Source organism: Hyperolius riggenbachi, chromosome 5 (assembly GCF_040937935.1).
Source record: "Hyperolius riggenbachi isolate aHypRig1 chromosome 5, aHypRig1.pri, whole genome shotgun sequence".
NCBI classification, from domain to species: domain Eukaryota; kingdom Metazoa; phylum Chordata; class Amphibia; order Anura; family Hyperoliidae; genus Hyperolius; species Hyperolius riggenbachi.
In genome coordinates, this window is record NC_090650.1 from 26,916,069 (window position 1) to 26,935,550 (window position 19,482).

At 44.5% G+C, this 19,482-nt stretch overlaps 1 protein-coding gene across 5 annotated transcripts in view; it reads right to left on the reverse strand.

Moving 5' to 3' along the window:
• The window catches only part of LOC137518038 (FAST kinase domain-containing protein 4-like), a 66,572-nt gene that overhangs the window by 37,489 nt on the left and 9,601 nt on the right, over positions 1-19,482 (reverse strand). For all 5 annotated transcript variants that reach the window (XR_011020730.1, XR_011020731.1, XM_068235228.1 and 2 more), the window contains exon 4: positions 16,766-16,937. Coding sequence is in view for 3 of the 5 variants with exons in the window: in XM_068235228.1 (XP_068091329.1) it covers positions 16,766-16,937 (172 nt within the window). In the remaining 2 variants the exon portion in view is untranslated. The remainder of the gene's footprint in view (positions 1-16,765; positions 16,938-19,482) is intronic.

A 19,482-nucleotide genomic window follows, 5' to 3' on the forward strand; every position in this document is an offset into this window, starting at 1 on the left:
ATGCGACCTGTAAGCGTCCGGAAGGACGCTTACAGGAAGCAGTAGGAGGCTGGGAGACTCACAATGATCTCGCTGTTTCTGAAAGAAGCAGCAGATCATTGCGGGGGCTTAGATCAACGAACGGGAGTGGATTTTCCCGTTCATTGATCTCCGGGCGAGCGGGCGGCGGCGTGCACGAGCGGCGGGTGCGCGCGCACGAGCGGCGGGAGCGCGGACAGCGGCGGTAGCGCGGAAGGTACGGATTTCTCCGTCCCTGGTTTTTTAGGAGGGAAAAAAGGGGCGGAGAAATCCGTACGCGTGGGGGTAAAGTGGTTAAACATTTTATTTGGGTAGTTTTGGGAGGGTGGGAGGTAAACAATGTGTTTATAATGTAAATGTGTGTTAATTTTTATTTTTTTTTAAATTTCAGATGTAGTATTACTTTTGGCCACAAGATGGCGGCCATGAGTTTGTTTACATGACGTCACTCTAAGCGTAGCATACGCTTAGAGGGACGCACGGGAGACGCAACAGCCAGAAAAAGCGGAGCTTCTGAGAGAAGCTGTCGCTTTTTCTGCGGGGGAGAGGAATCAGTGATCAGGCACCATAGCCCGATACACTGATTCGTGGGCTAACGATCCGCGGCCGGGAGCGCGCGTGCACGCGCGCGATCGGCCGCGGGAGAGCGCGGACGCGCACATGGCCTCCTGGGCGTAGCTAGTACGTCCAGGAGGCCAAAGTAGTTAAAGGAGTTATCAGCTAAAATAAGAAAAATGAGCTTTACTCACCTGGGGCTTTCTTCAGCCCCTAGCAGCAGACTGTCCCACGCCGCTCCCCGAACTACTGCGCAGTAAGCCGCATACAACGTGGACTTGATTGACAGCGGTGGTTCGTGCAGGCGCAGTGCGGACGACATCGGGGTCGACTTCTGCAACGAGTACGGAGACCAAGACTGCGGCAGGGAACGGAGCGGTCGGCGTGGGACAGTAGGCTGCTAGGGGCTGGAGAAAGCCCAGGGTGATTAAAGCTCATTTTTATTTTAGCTGTTGACTCCTTTAAAGAGAAACTCCAACCTAGAATTGAACTTTATCCCAATCAGTAGCTGATACCCCCTTTTACATGAAAAATATAATGCATTTCACAAACAGACCATCAGGGGGCGCTGTGTGACTGATTTTGTGCTGAAATCCCTCCCACAAGAAGCGCTGAGTACCGCAGTACTCTGGGCAAACTGCCACAATGTAACAATGTTCACAGACAGGAAATGGCTGTTTACAGCTGTCTCTAACAGCCAAAACAGCTAGGAGCAGCTACATCACCTGCCCACAGTAAAAATGTCACCATGTAATAAATGTCAGAATGTAAATTAGGGAGAGGAAAGATTTTACAATGAGCAAACACTGACCAAATCATTTATACATAATTATGGTAAAAAATGAAGCACTTTTTTTACTACATTATTTTCACTGGAGTTCCTCTTTAAGGTGGTCAATTGTAAGTTTCTCTCCTCTTTTAAATTTTCTCTGAAGAGTAGCAACATGGGGGGTCTCAAAACAACTCTCAAATGACCTGAAGACAAAGATTGTTCACCATCATGGTTTAGGGGGAAGGATACAGAAAGCTGTCTAAGAGATTTCAGCTGTCTGTTTCCACAGTTAGGAACATACGGAGGAAATGGAAGACCACAGGCTCAGTTCAAGTTAAGGCTCGAAATGGAAGACCTAGAAAAATCTCGGATAGACGGAAGCGACAAATGGTGAGAACAGACTGTATTATATTGACTAAGGCGCCCCAGCTAATAACTCAGCAATGAGAAATGGTGAGAACAGACAGTCAACCCATAGACCAGCACCAAAGACCTACATCATCTTGCTGCAGATGGAGTCACTGTGCATCGTTCAACCATTCGGCGCACTTTACACAAGGAGATGCTGTATGCGAGAGTGATGCAGAGGAAGCCTTTTGTCCGCCCACAGCACAAACAGAGCCGCTTGAGGTATGCTAAAGCACATATGGACAAGCCAGATTCATTTTGGAATAAGGTGCTGTGGATTGATGAAACTAAAATTGAGTTATTTGGGCATAACAAGGGGCATTATGCAAGGAGGAAAAACAACACAACATTCCAAGAAAAACACCTGCAACCTACAGTAAAATATGGTGGTGGTTCCATGATGCTGTGAGGCTGTATGGCCAGTGCAGGGACTGTGAATCTTGTCAAAGTTGAGGGACACATGGATTCCACTCAGTATCAGCAGATTCTGGAGACCAATGTCCAGGAATCAGTGACAAAGCTGAAGCTGCGCCAGGGCTGGATCTTTCAACAAGACAACGACCCTAAACACTGCTCAAAATCCACTAAGGCATTCATGCAGAGGAACAAGACCGAGACAGAAGCGCTTATCGTGACCTTAAGACTGCACTGTGCGTACTCCTGTTTGTTATTGCCTGAAGAAGCGGGAATAATACCCGCGAAACGCGTTGGCGTATATAAATAAATTTGTTTGTACTAAAACAGACAGTATCATGTCTGCTTCAGGGAGATGGAGTCCACCACCGCCTCCTGAGGAATTTTAAAGTTTTTAGATATATTTTATTCTGTTAGCGCCTCTGTTCTCCTTACAATATCAGCATCCACCCCTGATGGAGGGGTTGAATTCCCTTTCTTCTCCTAATCTACAGAGAGCGACATCTTAATCCTGAGTGAGGACAGGCCTAATCTCCTCACCTGCCTACACAGTGGTTGCCTAAATGGTAACCCTGACTTGTGAGTATATCTATCATATACTTTTCCATTTACCCATCACCCAACTTACTACACTATATTGGGCTCTCGGTGTCCCTTCTTTTTCTTATGCGGAGGAACAAGGTCAACATTCTGGAATGGCCATCTCAGTCCCCAGTAGGGCTGCATGGTTTTTCGGTTTAAAACCGAAACCGCGGTTCGTGGCAAGACGATCTGCTGATCGTCAATACCTTCGGTTTTTCGGTCCGCTGTCTGTAATACTTTGCTTCTGGCCCCGCTGTGCGCGGATTGGCCAGAAGCAGTGAATATGTATGAGTGTTAATGAGCGGGGGGGGGGGGGGGATCCACTCGAGCGAGCGGACGGGCACATACAGCAGCATTCAGGGCCGGATTTAAACCAAGGCCACATAGGCCATGGCCTAGGGCACAACAAGATCAAGGGCGGGTGAAAAGCAGGCTATACTGGGGGGTGGGGGTAACGGTCACCTGATTACCTATACTGGAGGGATGGGGGTTATCCGGCTATCTATTCGGAAGGGGGGAGGATCACCTGGCTTCTTACACTAGATAAAAGGGGGTAGGGGTCATCAGGCAGCCCATGCTAATGGGAAGGGTCAACAGGCTATCTATGCTAAAGGGGGGCAGCTCCTGACTGTGGCCTTGGGTGGTAAAGATTACAAATCCGACCCTGGCAGCATTACCAATCACTGGCTAGCGATGGAATGACGGCAGTGGTAGGCGGAGCTGTACAGAGCATCCAGCTCCGCCTACCGCTGCCGTCATTCCATCGCTAGCCAGTGATTGGTAATGCTGTATGTGCCCGGCCGCTTGCTCGAGTGGATCCGCCCCCCCCCCCCCCGCTCATTAACACTCATACATATTCACTGCTTCTGGCCAATCCGCGCACAGCATGGCCAGAAGCAAAGTATTACAGTCAGCGGACCAGGCAGTGCAGCCTCCCCCCCCCCCCCCCCCAGCATTTGAAAAAAAATTGGGGGAAAAAAAATCGAAATTGCAATTTCTGAGAGAAAAATCGCAATTTCGATTTTTCCCTAAAATCGTGCAGCCCTAGTCCCCAGACCTGAATATAATTGAAAAGCTGTGGTGTGAGATAAAGAGAGCTGTCCATGCTCGGAAGCCATCAAACCTGAATGAACTAGAGATGTTTTGTACAGAGGAATGGTCCAAAATACCTTTAACCAGAACCCAGACTCTCATTGGAACCTACAGGAAGCGTTTAGAGGCTGTAATTTCTGCAGAAGGAGCATCTACTAAATGCTGATTTCATTTATTTTTTGTAGTGCCCAAATTTATGCACCTGCCTAATTTTATTTAAACAATTATTGCGCACTTTCTGTAAATCCAATAAACTTCATTTCACTTCTCAGATATCACTGCATGTGTCTCTTATATGATATACAGTGGCGTGCAAAAGTATTCGGCCCCCTTGAAGTTTTCCACATTTCGTCGCATTACTGCCACAAACATGAATCAATTTTATTGGAATTCCACATGAAAGACCAATACAAAGTGGTGTACACGTGAGAAGTGGAACAAAAATCATACATGATTCCAAACATTTTTTACAAATCAATAACTGCAAAGTGGAGTGTGCGCAATTATACAGCCCCCTTTGGTCTGAGTGCAGTCAGTTGCCCATAGCCATTGCCTGATGAGTGCTAATGACTAAATATAGTGCACCTATGTGTAATCTAATGTCAGTACAAATACAGCTGCTATGTGATGGCCTCAGATGTTGTCTAAGAGAATCTTAGGAGCAACAACACCATGAAGTCCAAAGAACACACCAGACAGGTCAGAGATAAAGTTATTGAAAAATTTAAAGCAGGCGTAGGCTACAAAAAGATTTCCAAAGCCTTGAACATCCCATGGAGCACTGTTCAAGCGATTATTCAGAAATGGAAGGAGTATGGTACAACTGTAAACCTACCAAGACAAGGCCGTCCACCTAAACTCACAGGCTGAACAAGGAGAGCCCTGATCAGAAATGCAGTCAAGAGGCCCATGGTGACTCTGGAAGAGCTGCAGAGATCTACAGCTCAGGTGGGGGAATCTCACCATAGGACAACTATTAGTTGTGCACTGCACAAAGTTGGCTCTTATGGAAGAGTGACAAGAAGAAAGCCATTGTTAACAGAAAAGCATAAGAAGTCCCGTTTGCAGTTTGCCACAAGCCATATGGGGAACACAGCAAACATGTGGAAGAAGGTGCTCTGGTCGGATGAGACCAAAATGGAACTTTTTGGCCAAAATGCAAAACGCTATGTGTGGCAGAAAACTAACACTGCACATCACTCAGAACACACCATCCCAACTGTCAAATATGGTGGTGGCAGCATCACGCTCTGGGGTTGCTTCTCTTCAGCAGGGACAGGGAAGCTGGTCAAAGTTGATAGGAAGATGGATGGAGCCAAATACAGGGCAATCTTTGAAGAAAACCTCTTGGAGTCTGCAAAAGACTTGAGACTGGGGCGGAGGTTCACCTTCCAGCAGGACAACAACTCTAAACATAAAGCCAGGGCAACAATGGAATGGTTTAAAACAAAACATATCCATGTGTTAGAATGGCCCAGTCAAAGTCCAGATCTAAATCCAATCGAGAATCTGTGGTAAGATCTGAAAACTGCTGTTCACAAATACTGTCCATCTAAACTGACTGAGCTGGAGCTGTTTTGCAAAGAAGAATGGGCAGGGATTTCAGTCTCTAGATGTGCAAAGCTGGTAGAGACATACCCTAAAAGACTGGCAGCTGTAATTGCAGCAAAAGGTAGTTCTACAACGTAATGACTCAGGGGGCTGAATAATTACGCACACCCCACTTTGAAGTTATTGATTTGTAAAAATTGTTTGGAATAATGTATGATTTTCGTTCAATATCTCACATGTACACCACTTTGTATTGGTCTTTCAGGTGGAATTCCAATAAAATTGAATCATGTTTGTGGTAGTAATGTGACAAAATGTGGAAAACTTCAAGGGGGCCGAATACTTTTGCAAGCCACTGTATTTAACTGACATTTTTTATCGTAACAACCAATGATTTATAGAGGAAAATCATGACGATTAACGAGGTTGCCCAAACTTTCGCATCCCACTGTATCTTCAAAGCCTATTTTAAGTGTTGCGGTGCGACTGTCTGATCGCACCGCAACCAAACAGCAAGTTGCTGGAGTGAAACAGTTACATAGTTATTTGGGTTGAAATAAGACATACGTCCATCGTGTTCAACCAGAGAACAAAGTACAACACCATCCTGCTCCCTCACATATCCCTGTTGATCCAGAGGAAGGGGAAAAACCCCCACAAGGCATGGTCCAATTAGCCCCAAAAGGGAAAAAATTCCTTCCCGACTCCAGATGGCTATCAGATAAAATCCCTGGATCAACATCACTGGGCATTACCTAGCAATTATAGCCATGGATGTCTTTCAATGCAAGGAAAGCATCTAAGCCCCCTAAATGCAGATATAGAATTTGCTATGACTACTTCCTGTGGCAATGCATTCCACATCTTAAAGAGACTCTGTAACAAAAAAAAGTTCCCCTGGGGAGTACTCACCTCGGTAGGGGGTCCCAATGACGCTTCCCCCTCCGCTATAGCTGCAGGCAATCCAGTGCTGGCTCCCCCCAAGTCTCCCGCAATCCTGGCTCGACAAGCCTGACAAGCTACATTTACTTACCTTCCCTGGCTCCAGTGGGGGCGCTGTTGCGGCTCTCAGCATGGAAATAGCCGATCTCTGTCGGGTCCGCTCTACTACGCAGGTGCAGGAGACTTGCGTCTGTGCAGAAGAGCGGGCTGAGAGCGATCTGCTATTTCCGCCCATCTCCGAGTGGAGAGCCGATACTGCGCCTGCACTGGAGCCGGGAAGGTAAATATTTACATCCCCGCTGTTCGGAAGGCCAGCGCGAGACCGCCGTGGGACACAGGAGGACAGGGGAAGCCTTGATGGGATCCGGAGGCTTCCCCTACCCGAGGTGAGTACTCCCCACTTTTTGTTATTACAGGTTTTTTTTTAAATCACTCCTACTGTAAAGAACCTTTTCCTAAATAAATGTCTAATATGTTTTCCCTCCATGCGCAGATCATGTCCTGTAGTCCTTTGTGAAAGTCTAGGGAAACCGGCCTGAGTCCTGGTCAGTCTCCACGGATGTAGGAGAATATGGCTGCGACTCCCCATCCCACCTGACAGACTTTAACATTGGTCAGCAAGGGGCTTGCGAGGCGCACGTATTAGTACGCCGTCCGTGAATTGGGCGCAGGGTGAGCTGAATGACGGCTCTCCCTGCTGCTGCTGCTAAACTCCCCGTCGGCGTTAAAAGTGGTCTAACACCCAGCATTTCAACTTTGCTTTAAAAGATTTCTTACAGCTTAGAAACTTTTATGCCAGATTTTTTTTAGCAGAAATTCAATGAATGGGTTAAACATGACATTTTAGTGTTGCATTTAGCTAGAAATCCTCCTCTGTACTGAGGTTATTAGATACAAAATGTATCTATTTACAATGTAAATAAACAAACACCTCTCTGAGAGAGCACAGAGGGCTTCCCAGACAGGCTTTTCAGAGGTCTATTTGCATTCCAAACAAAGATACATTTGTATCTAAACCTCAGCTAAGAGGTGGATTTCTAGCTAAATGCAAAACTAAAATGTCATGTTTAACCCATTCAGTGAATTTCTGCTTAAAAAAAAATCTGGCATAATAGTTTCTAAGCTGTAAGCAATCTTTTAAAGCAAAGTTGATATGCTGGGTGTTAGACCGTCGCAACTCGGAGGGAGGTGAAATTCGGGTCCGGAGCCCGGGATTACTCTTACGCGCCCCGCACAGCACAACATTGCTGCAATGGGGCACCGAAACCATCTGCTTCAGTGGCAAAGCACAATAAGAATGCTGGAGGCGCTCACAGTAACAATTCAAACAGACCCCACACACAGGAGGATGCGAGGCATTGCGCCAGGAGACTTGGGGGAACTCGTGACCGAGATTTCCAGCATGCGGTCAAACATACCTATTGACCAATTTCAGGCAGAAATCGATTGAAAAGGGTGGCCTGTTACATCATCGATATCAGATAGCGATACCGAAAATCGAGTAATATATGGGATACCTAACTCCCCTATCTACCGTCCAGTCTGATCAGTAATCCATTCCTTTCCTTGCTATTCACCCACATCAGTGACCTTCAGACCTGATGTGCCGATAACAGATATTTGAGCAATGCTGTCACATGGTGATCGTCAGAAGGGTGATCCCACAAGAAGGGTTTTCAATATATCGTTGGCCAAATTAGCAGCACTAGCTAATCAATTTTATTTGTGTCATGTTAATCAAAATGGGGGGAAAACAACAAACGAAAAAACTAAAAACTTTGCATTGGTCTCTGGCTCACATCATTACGCTTAATGTGGACCTGAACTCTTGCACAGCACAGAAGGAAAATAGAGAAATGCACCCTGTGTGTATTTAGAGTTTAGCCTGTGTAATTCCCCCTCATCTCTATCTAATCGCAAATTGAAATTTAATCTCCCTACTGTGCCAGCTGACTGCCGCAGCAGATAAGCTCATTTGAAAGCACAGGATGTTAACAATATGCCTGCTTTCATCAGCTGTAACATAGTAATGTTTTTCTTCAAAAGGTTATTATGTTGTTGCTTATCTTTTAGAGCAGAGAGGAAGTTTTGATTTCAGGTCTGCTTTCACAAAATGCATGCTGGGAGACTGAAGACTTAAAGATGGTACCCTACGTGCATTACCTGTCGTGGTGCAATTTATCCTATCCACAAGGGGGAATCGAGGCCCATGGACACCAGATTATGTTGTGACCAGTAGATGCCACTGAACAGATGCAGCTAATACAGCATAGCTCCCAACTGTCCCTCTTTTGGAGTGACAGTCCCTATTTTGGAACCCAATTCCTCTGTCCCTCCTTATTTGTCCCTCTTTTAGGACTCAAGTATAGATCTATGTATGTATGTATGTATGTATGTATGTATGCATATAGATAGATAGATAGATAGATAGACATATATACACAGTATATACAGTGGAGGAAATAATTTTTGAACCCTCTAACAATAAAAGACTTAATACTTAGTGGAAAAACCCTTGTTTGCAAGCACAGAGGTCAAACGTTTCTTGTAATTGATGACCAAGTTTGCACACATTTTAGGAGGTATGTTGGTCCACTCCTCTTTGCAGATCATCTCTAAATCCCTAAGGTGTCGAGGCTGTCTCTGTGCAACTCTGAGCTTGAGCTCCCTCCATAGGTTTTCTATTGGATTAAGGTCCGGAGACTGACTAGGCCACTCCATGACCTTAATGTGCTTCTTCTTGAGCCACTCCTTTGTTGCCTTTGCTGTATGTTTTGGGTCATTGTCGTGCTGGAACACCCATCCACGACCCATTTTCAGTTTCCTGGCAGAGGGAAGGAGGTTGTCGTTCAGGATTTCACGATACATGGCTCCGTCCATTTTCCTGTTAATGCGATTAAGTTGTCCTGTGCCCTTAGCAGAAAAACACCCCCAAAGCAAAATTTTTCCACCCCCATGCTTGACGGTGGGGACGGTGTTTTGGGGGTCATAGGCAGCATTTTTCTTCCTCCAAACACAGCGAGTTGAGTTAATGCCAAAGAGCTCTATTTTGGTCTCATCAGACCACAGCACCTTCTCCCAGTCATTAACAGAATCATTCAGGTGTTCATTGGCAAACTTCAGACGGGCCTGCACATGTGCCTTCTTGAGCAGGGGGACCTTGCGGGCCCTGCAGGATTTTAATCCATTGCAGTGTAATGTGTTTCCAATGGTTTTCTTGGTGACTGTGGTCCCTGCTAATTTGAGGTCATTCACTAACTCCTCCTGTGTAGTTCTAGGATGCTTTTTCACCTTTCTCAGAACCATTGACACCCCACGAGGTGAGATCTTGCGTGGAGCCCCAGAGCGAGGTCGATTGATGGTCATTTTGTGCTCCTTCCATTTTCGAACAATCGCATCAACAGTTGTCACATTCTCTCCCAGCTTCTTGCTAATGGTTTTGTAGCCCATTCCAGCCTTCTGCAGGTCTACAATTTTGTCTCTGACATCCTTGGACAGCTCTTTGGTCTTTCCCATGTTGGAGAGTTTGGAGTCTGCTTGATTGATTGATTCTGTGGACAGGTGTCTTTTATACAGGTGACTAGTTAAGACAGGTGTCCTTAATGAGGGTGACTAATTGAGTAGAAGTGTCTAACCACTCTGTGGGAGCCAGAACTCTTAATGGTTGGTAGGGGTTCAAAAACTTATTTCACTCAATGAAATGCAAATCAGTTGCTATCTTTTATTTAAGGTTATTTTTTCGATTTTCCTTTTGATGTGCTATCTGCCACTGTTAAAATAAACCTACCATTGAAATGATACTGTTCTGAGACTTTTCATTTCTTTGTCATTGGACAAACTTACAAAATCAGTGAGGGGTCAAACAATTATTTCCTCCACTATATATATATATATATATATATATATATATATATATATATATATATATATATATATATATATATATATATATATATATATATATATATATATATATATATATATATATATATATAGTGGTGTGAAAAACTATTTGCCCCCTTCCTGACTTCTTATTCTTTTGCATGTTTGTCCCACTTAAATGTTTCTGCTCATCAAAAACCGTTACTATTAGTCAAAGATAACATAATTGAATACGAAATGCAGTTTTAAATGATGTTTTTTATAATTTAGTGAGGAAAAAGAACTCCAAATCTACATGGCCCTGTGTGAAAAAGTGATTGCCCCCCTTGTTAAAAAATAACTTAACTGTAGTTTATCCCACCTGAGTTCAATTTCTGTAGTCACCCCCAGGCCTGATTACTGCCACACCTGTTTCAATCAAGAAATCACTTAAATAGGAGCTATCTGACACAGAGAAGTAGACCAAAAGCACCTCAAAAGCTAGACATCATGCCAAGATCCAAAGAAATTCAGGAACAAATGAGAACAAAAGTAATTGAGATCTATCAGTCTGGTAAAGGTTATAAAGCCATTTGTAAAGCCTTGGGACTCCAGCGAACCACAGTGAGAGCCATTATCCACACTTGGCAAAAACATGGAACAGTGATGAACCTTCCCAGGAGTGGCCGGCGGCCAAAATTACCCCAAGAGCGCAGAGAAAACTCATCCGAGAGGCCACAAAAGACCCCAGGACAACATCTAAAGAACTGCAGGCCTCACTTGCCTCAATTAAGGTCAGTGTTCACGACTCCACCATAAGAAAGAGACTGGGCAAAAAAGGCCTGCATGGCAGATATCCAAGGCGCAAACCACTTTTAAGCAAAAAGAACATTAAGGCTCTTCTCAATTTTGCTAAAAAAAATCTCAATGATTGCCAAGACTTTGGGGAAAATACCTTGTGGACCGACGAGACAAAAGTTGAACTTTTTGGAAGGTGCGTGTCTTGTTACATCTGGTGTAGAAAGAACACAGCATTTCAGCAAAAGAACATCATACCAACAGTAAAATATGGTGGTGGTAGTGTGATGGTCTGGGGTTGTTTTGCTGCTTCAGGACCTGGAAGGCTTGCTGTGATAGATGGAACCAGGAATTCTACTGTCTACCAAAAAATCCTGAAGGAGAATGTCCGGCCATCTGTTCGTCAACTCAAGCTGAAGCGATCTTGGGTGCTGCAGCAGGACAATGACCTAAAACACACCAGCAAATCCACCTCTGAATGGCTGAAGAAAAACAAAATGAAGACTTTGGAGTGGCCTAGTCAAAGTCCTGACCTGAATCCTATTGAGATGTTGTGGCATGACCTTAAAAAGGCAGTTCATGCTAGAAAACCCTCAAATAAAGCTGAATTACAACAATTCTGCAAAGATGAGTGGGCCAAAATTCCTCCAGAGCGCTGTAAAAGACTCGTTGCAAGTTATCGCAAACGCTTGATTGCAGTTATTCCTGCTAAGGGTGGCCCAACCAGTTATTCGGTTCAGGGGGCAATTTCTTTTTCACACAGGGCCATGTAGGTTTTGAGTTTTTTTTCTCACTAAATAATAAAAACCATCAGTTAAAACTGCATTTTGTGTTCAATTATGTTATCTTTGACTAATAGTTAACGGTTTTTGATAAGCAGAAACATTTAAGTGTTACAAACATGCAAAAGAATAAGAAATCAGGAAGGGGGCAAATAGTTTTTCACAGCACTGTATATATATATATATATATATATATATATATATATATATTTGAACCTGAACTGAAAATAAAGTCAAAATAACCGTACCCAGGTCATACTTACCTCCTGTGTAGTCTACTCCTCAGTGTCTTTCTCATGTCCCGTGTCCTGTTTGTTCACTGTGATCAAGGGAATTTTCCGTCCTCCATTTTGAAAATGGCCATTACCCATAACAGCTTCCCGGTCAGCACACAGTTACACTGTAATATCACCCACTTGAGCCATAGGTAAACATGGAGATTACCTTGCACATTCAGTTGTAACAGACAGCTGCTGAGATATAACTGACAGCAACTGGTATGTTTCAGTTCTGACAAAATGTTGTCAGAACTGGAAGGGATCATTGTCAGAAGAAAATGGTGAGCTTCTGAGAGGAACTGATGGTGAGGTAACTATGTAATGTTCATTTGAATTTACCTCATGTGTTTATTTTAAATAATTTTACTCACTTCAGGTTCCCTTTAAGTAACTCTACACTTTACTCACATCCTTTAAATTGATATATTTCTTATTTTCAAATGTTAAAATAAAGGAAAATGAACCAGGACAGAAAGGACCAGTGTGATATGAATTATAAAACATATTTTTCTTATGAAATGTTTATGGTTTGCAAGACTAGGGGTGTGTTGGGGGCGTAATTAGGGGCGTGGCTTAAGGGATCCTCTTTCTTACCTGAAAAAGGAATGATACAGAAGTACAATAATAAAGATAACAATAGGAGAGAACCTCTGGTGACAGCTCCACAAACACTACCTTTTTCAGCACACCTGAAGTGAGAAGGATATGGAGGCTGCCATATTTATTTCGCTGGTAGCCGTCACAAATGGAGCTCTGCTGAGTCCTGATCGGTCTCCACATATGTAGGAGAATATACAACTCCAACTCCCCATCCCACCTGAGAGCTGCCTGACCTCAACACCCGTGACAAGGGCAGGCGATGAATTAAAGAGAATCTGTATTGTTAAAATCGCACAAAAGTAAACATACCAGTGCGTTAGGGGACATCTCCTATTACCCTCTGACACAATTTCGCTGCTCCTCGCCGCATTAAAAGTGGTTAAAAACAGTTTTTAAAAGTTTGTTTATAAACAAACAAAATGGCCACCAAAACAGGAAGTAGGTTGATGTACAGTATGTCCACACATGGAAAATACATCCATACACAATCAGGCTGTATACAGCCTTCCTTTTGAATCTCAAGAGATCATTTGTGTGTTTCTTTCCCCCTGCATCTCTCATGCACTGAAGTTTCAGGCTGCTTGTTTCTTCCTGCAAACAGCTTTGCCCTTGTCTGAATTTCCTCAGTATGTGAAAGCCCAGCCAGCTCAGAGGACGATTTATCCAGCTTGTAAAAGATAAGAGAGAAGAGAGAAGCTGCGCTAATCTAAATAACACACAGGCAGTGTGCATAGAGGGGCCTGGAAGGGGGAGTTCATAGCAGAACCACAACACTGAAGAACTTGGCAGCCTTCCAGACACAGGCCGACAAGTCTGACAGGGGAAAGATACATTGAGTTATTAGGGCTCTTTCACACTACAGGCAGCGGTGAAAGGCTAAAACGCTGCGTTTTGGCTGCAGGCGTTTTCAAGGCGTTTTGAAGGCGTTTTAACGCCTATACATTACAATCAATTGTAATGAGAAACGCCGCAGTAGGCCCAGAAAAAGCGCCTGGGAGCGTTGAAACGCAACGCTCCAAAACGCGGCGTTTAGTGTGAATGGTAAAATGAAAGTCTATGGACTTTCTTTTACCTAGGAAAACGCCAACTTCGGCCGTGGCGTTAAAACGCTGAAAAAGCCCTCTGGTGTGAAAGGGCCCTTACAGAGACTGTGATAGTACAAAGTGCTGCAGTAAGTCAGAACACATTAGAATAGCTTTTGGAACTTGTAGGATGATAAAAAAAACAGGATGCAATTTTTGTTACGGAGTCTCTTTAATGATATGGATGTTTGTTTTTGAAGTGAACCCGAGATGAAAATAAACTGATGAGATACACAATTGTATTTATCCTCCTACTCCTAAAAATGACTTTTTTTTTAGACATCTCAGGATTTTATTTTACGTTTAAACATTTAGAAAGTAGATTGAATGTTTTGTTGTCTCTGCTCAGTTGCAGTCTATTTTAAGCACCCCTAAATGAAAATACATGAACTATATTGACCCTTTTCTCTCTCCCTCTGCTCTCAGAAATATGTAGAAAAATGTATTTTGCCAGGAAAGCTTTTATGGCTGTAGATGGCTTATCAGTGATGATTACTATATTCCTGACAAGGTACAGACAAGACAGAAGCTGTCACTTCCATCCGTAAAAATTAACTCTTTCAGGCAGCAAAATAAAACAAGTAAAACAGCCTGGTTATTAATATGTTTAGTACTGTACGTGTTTATCTCATGTCACATGACTCGGGTACACTTTAAACAATACCAGTTGCTTGTCAGTCCTGCTGATCTCTTTCTTTGGCTGCAATAGTGGCTGAATCACACACCTGAAACAAGCATGCAGCTAATCCAGCCTGATTTCAGTCAGAGCACCTGATGTGCATGCTTGTTCAGGGGGTGTGGCTAAAAGTATTAGAGACACAGGATCAGCAGGAGAGTCAGGCAACTGGTATTATTTTAACCACTTCACCCCAAAACGGTTTTTACCCTAACAGTCAAGAGCGATTTTCACCTTTCAGTGCTCATCCCTTTCATTTGCCAATAGCTTAATCACTACTAATCACAATGAAATGATCTATATCTTGTTTTTTTCACCACCATTTGATCTTTTTGGGGTTTAAATTTGTTGTCAGTAATTACTTTATTATCTATGCATTTTAAAGGGAAAAACAAGGAAAAAATACACTATTTCTCCAATTTCATCCCCTATAGTTTTAAAATAAACACTGCTACTGTACATAAAACCCACACATTTTATCTGCCTATTTGTCCTGGTTATAACAAGATTTTAATTATATCCCTAGTACAAAGTATGGTGACAATATAGTATTTGGAAATATAGGTGTATTTTCTTCTTTGGTGTTTTTATTTCACTATTTTCACGTGCACGCGCGGGGGCTGAAGGTGCGTGCACGTGCATGCGCGGGGGCTGAAGGTGCGTGCACGTGCATGCGCGGGGGCTGAAGGTGCGTGCACGTGCATGCGCGGGGGCTGAAGGTGCGTGCACGTGCATGCGCGGGGGCTGAAGGTGCGTGCACGTGCATGCGCGGGGGCTGAAGGTGCGTGCACGTGCGGGAGCACATGCACTGGGGCTGGGGGGGGGGTGCACGTGCACACGCGCACAGCGGCAGCAGCACTGTCTGACTAATAAAAACGTTCTGGAGCCATTAAGAGGCTCTAGCAGGATGTTTTTATAAGTCAGGTTGTCATTAAGTGGTTAAAAGGAAAAATGCATATCCTTCTCAGTTTAGGTTCCCTTTCAGCAAGGGGATGGGGAGTGGCAAGGCGCAATAAGGATCCTGGAGCAGTGTTCTAACCAGAGACTTTTTCCAGCCGGGTGGCATGAGTGAGTTTCAAGCACTAACCCCTTTCCTACGCTGAACAAACATATGAAATGAGCAGAGCTTGCCTTAACCCACAGCTATACAGATGTCTTCTGAATTCTGCCGAGATCAAGCGACTAGGCGTGGGTTCTGCAGCTGGGATTCCACATTCCGAACTAAAAGGAACCTTTAAACTTGTGGGGCTCCTATAACCTGTGCACTCCATGTTCCATCTCTCCAACACTTCCTCCAAACCCGGAAGGAGAAAGTATCGGAGTGATGTAGATCGTAATTGAACATGACGTGGAACACATCAGCTATAGGCAGGGCCGGGCCAAGGCAGAGGCGAGAGAGGCTCCAGCCTCAGGGCGCAGTGTAGGAGGGGTTGCACAACTCACTCAGCTATCATTCCCTTATTGTGCATGAAGCAGAGAAAAATAAGAAAAGGGGATACATGGCAGTGACTGCAAGCCAGATAACTAGAGATTGAGGTGTTGGGGGCCCTGGGGCACCACTTAGTCTAATAGTAATCAGTGTGTGTTGGCTCGGGTGGCAGGGATGGAGGGGAACACTTTGGTGTCTCAGCCTTGGGTGCCGGAGGACCTTGTCCTGGCTCTGGCTCAAAGCGGCAACAAGGATGAGTTAAACAGGAACCTCTAACCAAGGATTAAACTTCATCCCAATCAGTAGCGGATACTCCCCTTTCCCATGAGAAACATTTTCCTTTTTTCCAATAGATCATGAGGGGGCTCTGTATGGCTGATATTGTGATGAAACTACTCCCACAGTGTGATGTCAGTACCAGGGTACTGACATCACACTGTAGGAGCCTTGTTGCATTGTAGGATATAAAAAGCTGTTTCCAACTGCCAAAAATGCAAGCAGCATCCCCTTCCACTGACATCACCTGCCAGCAGTAAAAATGTCACCATGTGATAAATGTCAGAATGTAAATCAGGGAGAGGAAAGATTTTACAATGAGCAAACACTAACTAAATCATTCATAAATAATTATTGTAGAAGTTAAGCACTTTTTTTCATTATGTTATTTTCACTGCAGTTTTTATTTTTTATTTATTTTTATTTTTTTCCGCACTGCGACCATTAGTTTAAAGGTTCTGTGCCGTTCAGAATACAGAATCTGAACGGCGAAGCTCATGCCTACAAACATTTTAAGGCACAAACAGAATTTAAATTAATTTACGCTATGCGCAATATACTCTATTTACCTTACCGAGGTATGACTTGTATAAGCTTGTCATTTTGGAAAAGAACACAAAACATTCAGCAGCACAAATATCTTTCTTACCAAAAGATGATAACAAGCTCAATATAACAGACGGGGAGAGTTCGGGTTGATGCTGCCAGAGGTGGAAGGACAGAACGCGGAGCACGGGTAGCGACCTCCGTCCCTGCGCTGCAATCGCTGTTATGATTTTACTAGTTTGTTCCGGTGTGAACTGATCTGCAAACTCCAGGACCTGACAGAGGAGGATAGCGAGAAAACAGTGACTTCATTACAGCATTATTCTATAGATACAGTATTATTCTATAGACAGATATAGTATTATCTACCTATATACAGTTTTTTTAGTCGAGGAAAGTGAGGGTGTGTGTGTGTGTGTGTGTGTGTGTGTGTGTGTGTGTGTGTGTGTGTGTGTGTGTGTGTGTGTGTGTGTGTGTGTGTGTGTGTGTGTGTGTGTGTGTGTGTGTGTGTGTGTGTGTGTGTGTGTGTGTGTGTGTGTGTGTGTGTGTGTGTGTGTGTGTGTGTGTGTGTGTGTGTGTGTGTGTGTGTGTGTGTCTGGATATATACCGAAATTACTTACGGTAATGTCTTTTCCAGGAGTCGGAAGGACAGCACCCGTGAGACAAGTCTCAGGGTTGCTGTCCTGAGAAATAAATATACACACACACACACATAAACGTGTGTATATATATATATATTCTGCTGCCTGCACAGACCTCTGCCTGGATTTTGACTACTCTCTGTCTGCCCTATTTGTAGTTTTACAATTTTTTCAGTTTATTCATAAATTTTATTAATTCAACAAATTTGTTCTAGTCTTATATTTATATGCGGCATGTCTACCAGGCTTTTATTCTGGCATATTTTGGTGAGTTATGACTTAGGAATTGGAGGTCTAAAATTCTTGAAAAAAAAAATAAAAAGTACCGCTTGTGACTCATAATTCCAGACAGAAATGCATCGCCAGGGAGGTTAAAGGATACTAGATGTGAAAAAAGTAAAGAAACGGAGGGGAGCAGGCATATACTGTCACCTGTCCTGATGCTCACTGCTCCCCCCGCTCTCCTTTCTAGCCCCTCGTCATAGCTGAAAGCCTCCTCTTGTAAGTGGCCATAGTTGGGCTTACTATGCAGGCTGGGCTGCGCGCATCCTACAGCGTGCGCCCACAGCCGGGAGCGCACTGCGCATGCATATGATGTTACTACAGCATGCACATGCACAAAGACTCTGGCGACTTAGAAGAGGATCCCAGGGGGCTTTCAGGTATGACGGGGGGCTAGAGAGAATGGAGGGAGCGGTGGGCATCAGGACAGGTGATAGTATATACCTCCTGCTCCCCCCCATTTCTCTTCTTTTTTTCGCATCTAGTATCCTTTAAGGATTAGAGAAACCGTCACCAAGAACTGAACTTCAGTAGCTGATACCCCCTTTCCCATGAGAAATCTTTTCCTTTTCTCAGACAGATCATCAGGAAGCTCTGTATGGCTGATATTGTGGTGAAACCCCATGGTTCTGACATTACATTGTGGGAGCCTTGTTGCATTGTGGGAAATAACAACTGTTTACAGCGGTTTCCAAATGGCAAAAAAGCAAGCAGCATCTCCTTTCACTGACATCATCTGCCAGCAATAAAAATGTCACCATGTGATAAATATCAGAACGTAAATCAGGGAGAGGAAAGATTTTACAATGGGCAAACACTGACGAAAACATTTATACATAATTATTGTAAGAATGAAGCACTTTTTATTACATTATTTTCACTGGAGTTCTTCTTTAAACATCTAATTTGTTGTTAAGTCACCTGTAATTTATTGCTGATGTAGCCCCCACAAAGAGATTGGAGACCCTTTGGCAGCCCTGTATACCAGCACTGCAGCATGAAGTCTATTGGACATCATCCTAGAATCGCCACCTCCCCAAATGTATACTAGCACTTGTGGTGCATTAAAAGGGCTCCCCTCTCCACTCAACCAATAAGGATCTCCACACCAGGTGACTTCTCAGTGCAGTACATATCATGTGACCTCAGGACAATAATAGACTTCATAGCGCCATAGGTCTCATAACAACATCTTTTTATTCAAAATTGCACTTTTTTTAGCACGGCAGTAGGGCTTAGAGGTTTATTTTAGCACGGCAGTAGGGCTTAGAGGTTTATTTTTGCCTGCGGGCTCTCCCCCGCACCTTCTGCCAGTTAGACCGCCCCGGCGACAGCCCAGCGCTCTCCCTTGCCAGCGTGCTTCGGCCCCGCTACCATGACGTCTGAGCCTCATCCCCTGGGAGGACAGCCCCATCACTCTCCCTCGCCAGCGTGCTTCAGTCCCGCTACCATGACGTCTGAGACTCCTCCCCTGGGAGGACAGCCCCATCATTCTCCACTCTCCCTCGCCAGCGTGCTTCAGTCCCGCTACCATGACGTCTGAGACTCCTCCCCTGGGAGGACAGCCCCATCACTCTCCCTCACCAGCGTGCTTCAATCCCGCTACCATGACGTCTGAGACTCCTCCCCTGGGAGGACAGCCCCATCACTCTCCACTCTCCCTCGCCAGCGTGCTTCAGTCCCGCTACCATACCATCTGAGACTCCTCCCCTGGGAGGACAGCCCCATCACTCTTCACTCTCCCTCGCCAGCGTGCTTCAATCCCGCTACCATACCATCTGAGACTCCTCCCCTGGGAGGACAGCCCCATCACTCTCCACTCTGCCTCGTCAGCGCGCTTCAATCCCGCTACCATACTATCTGAGACTCCTCCCCTGGGAGGACAGCCCCATCACTC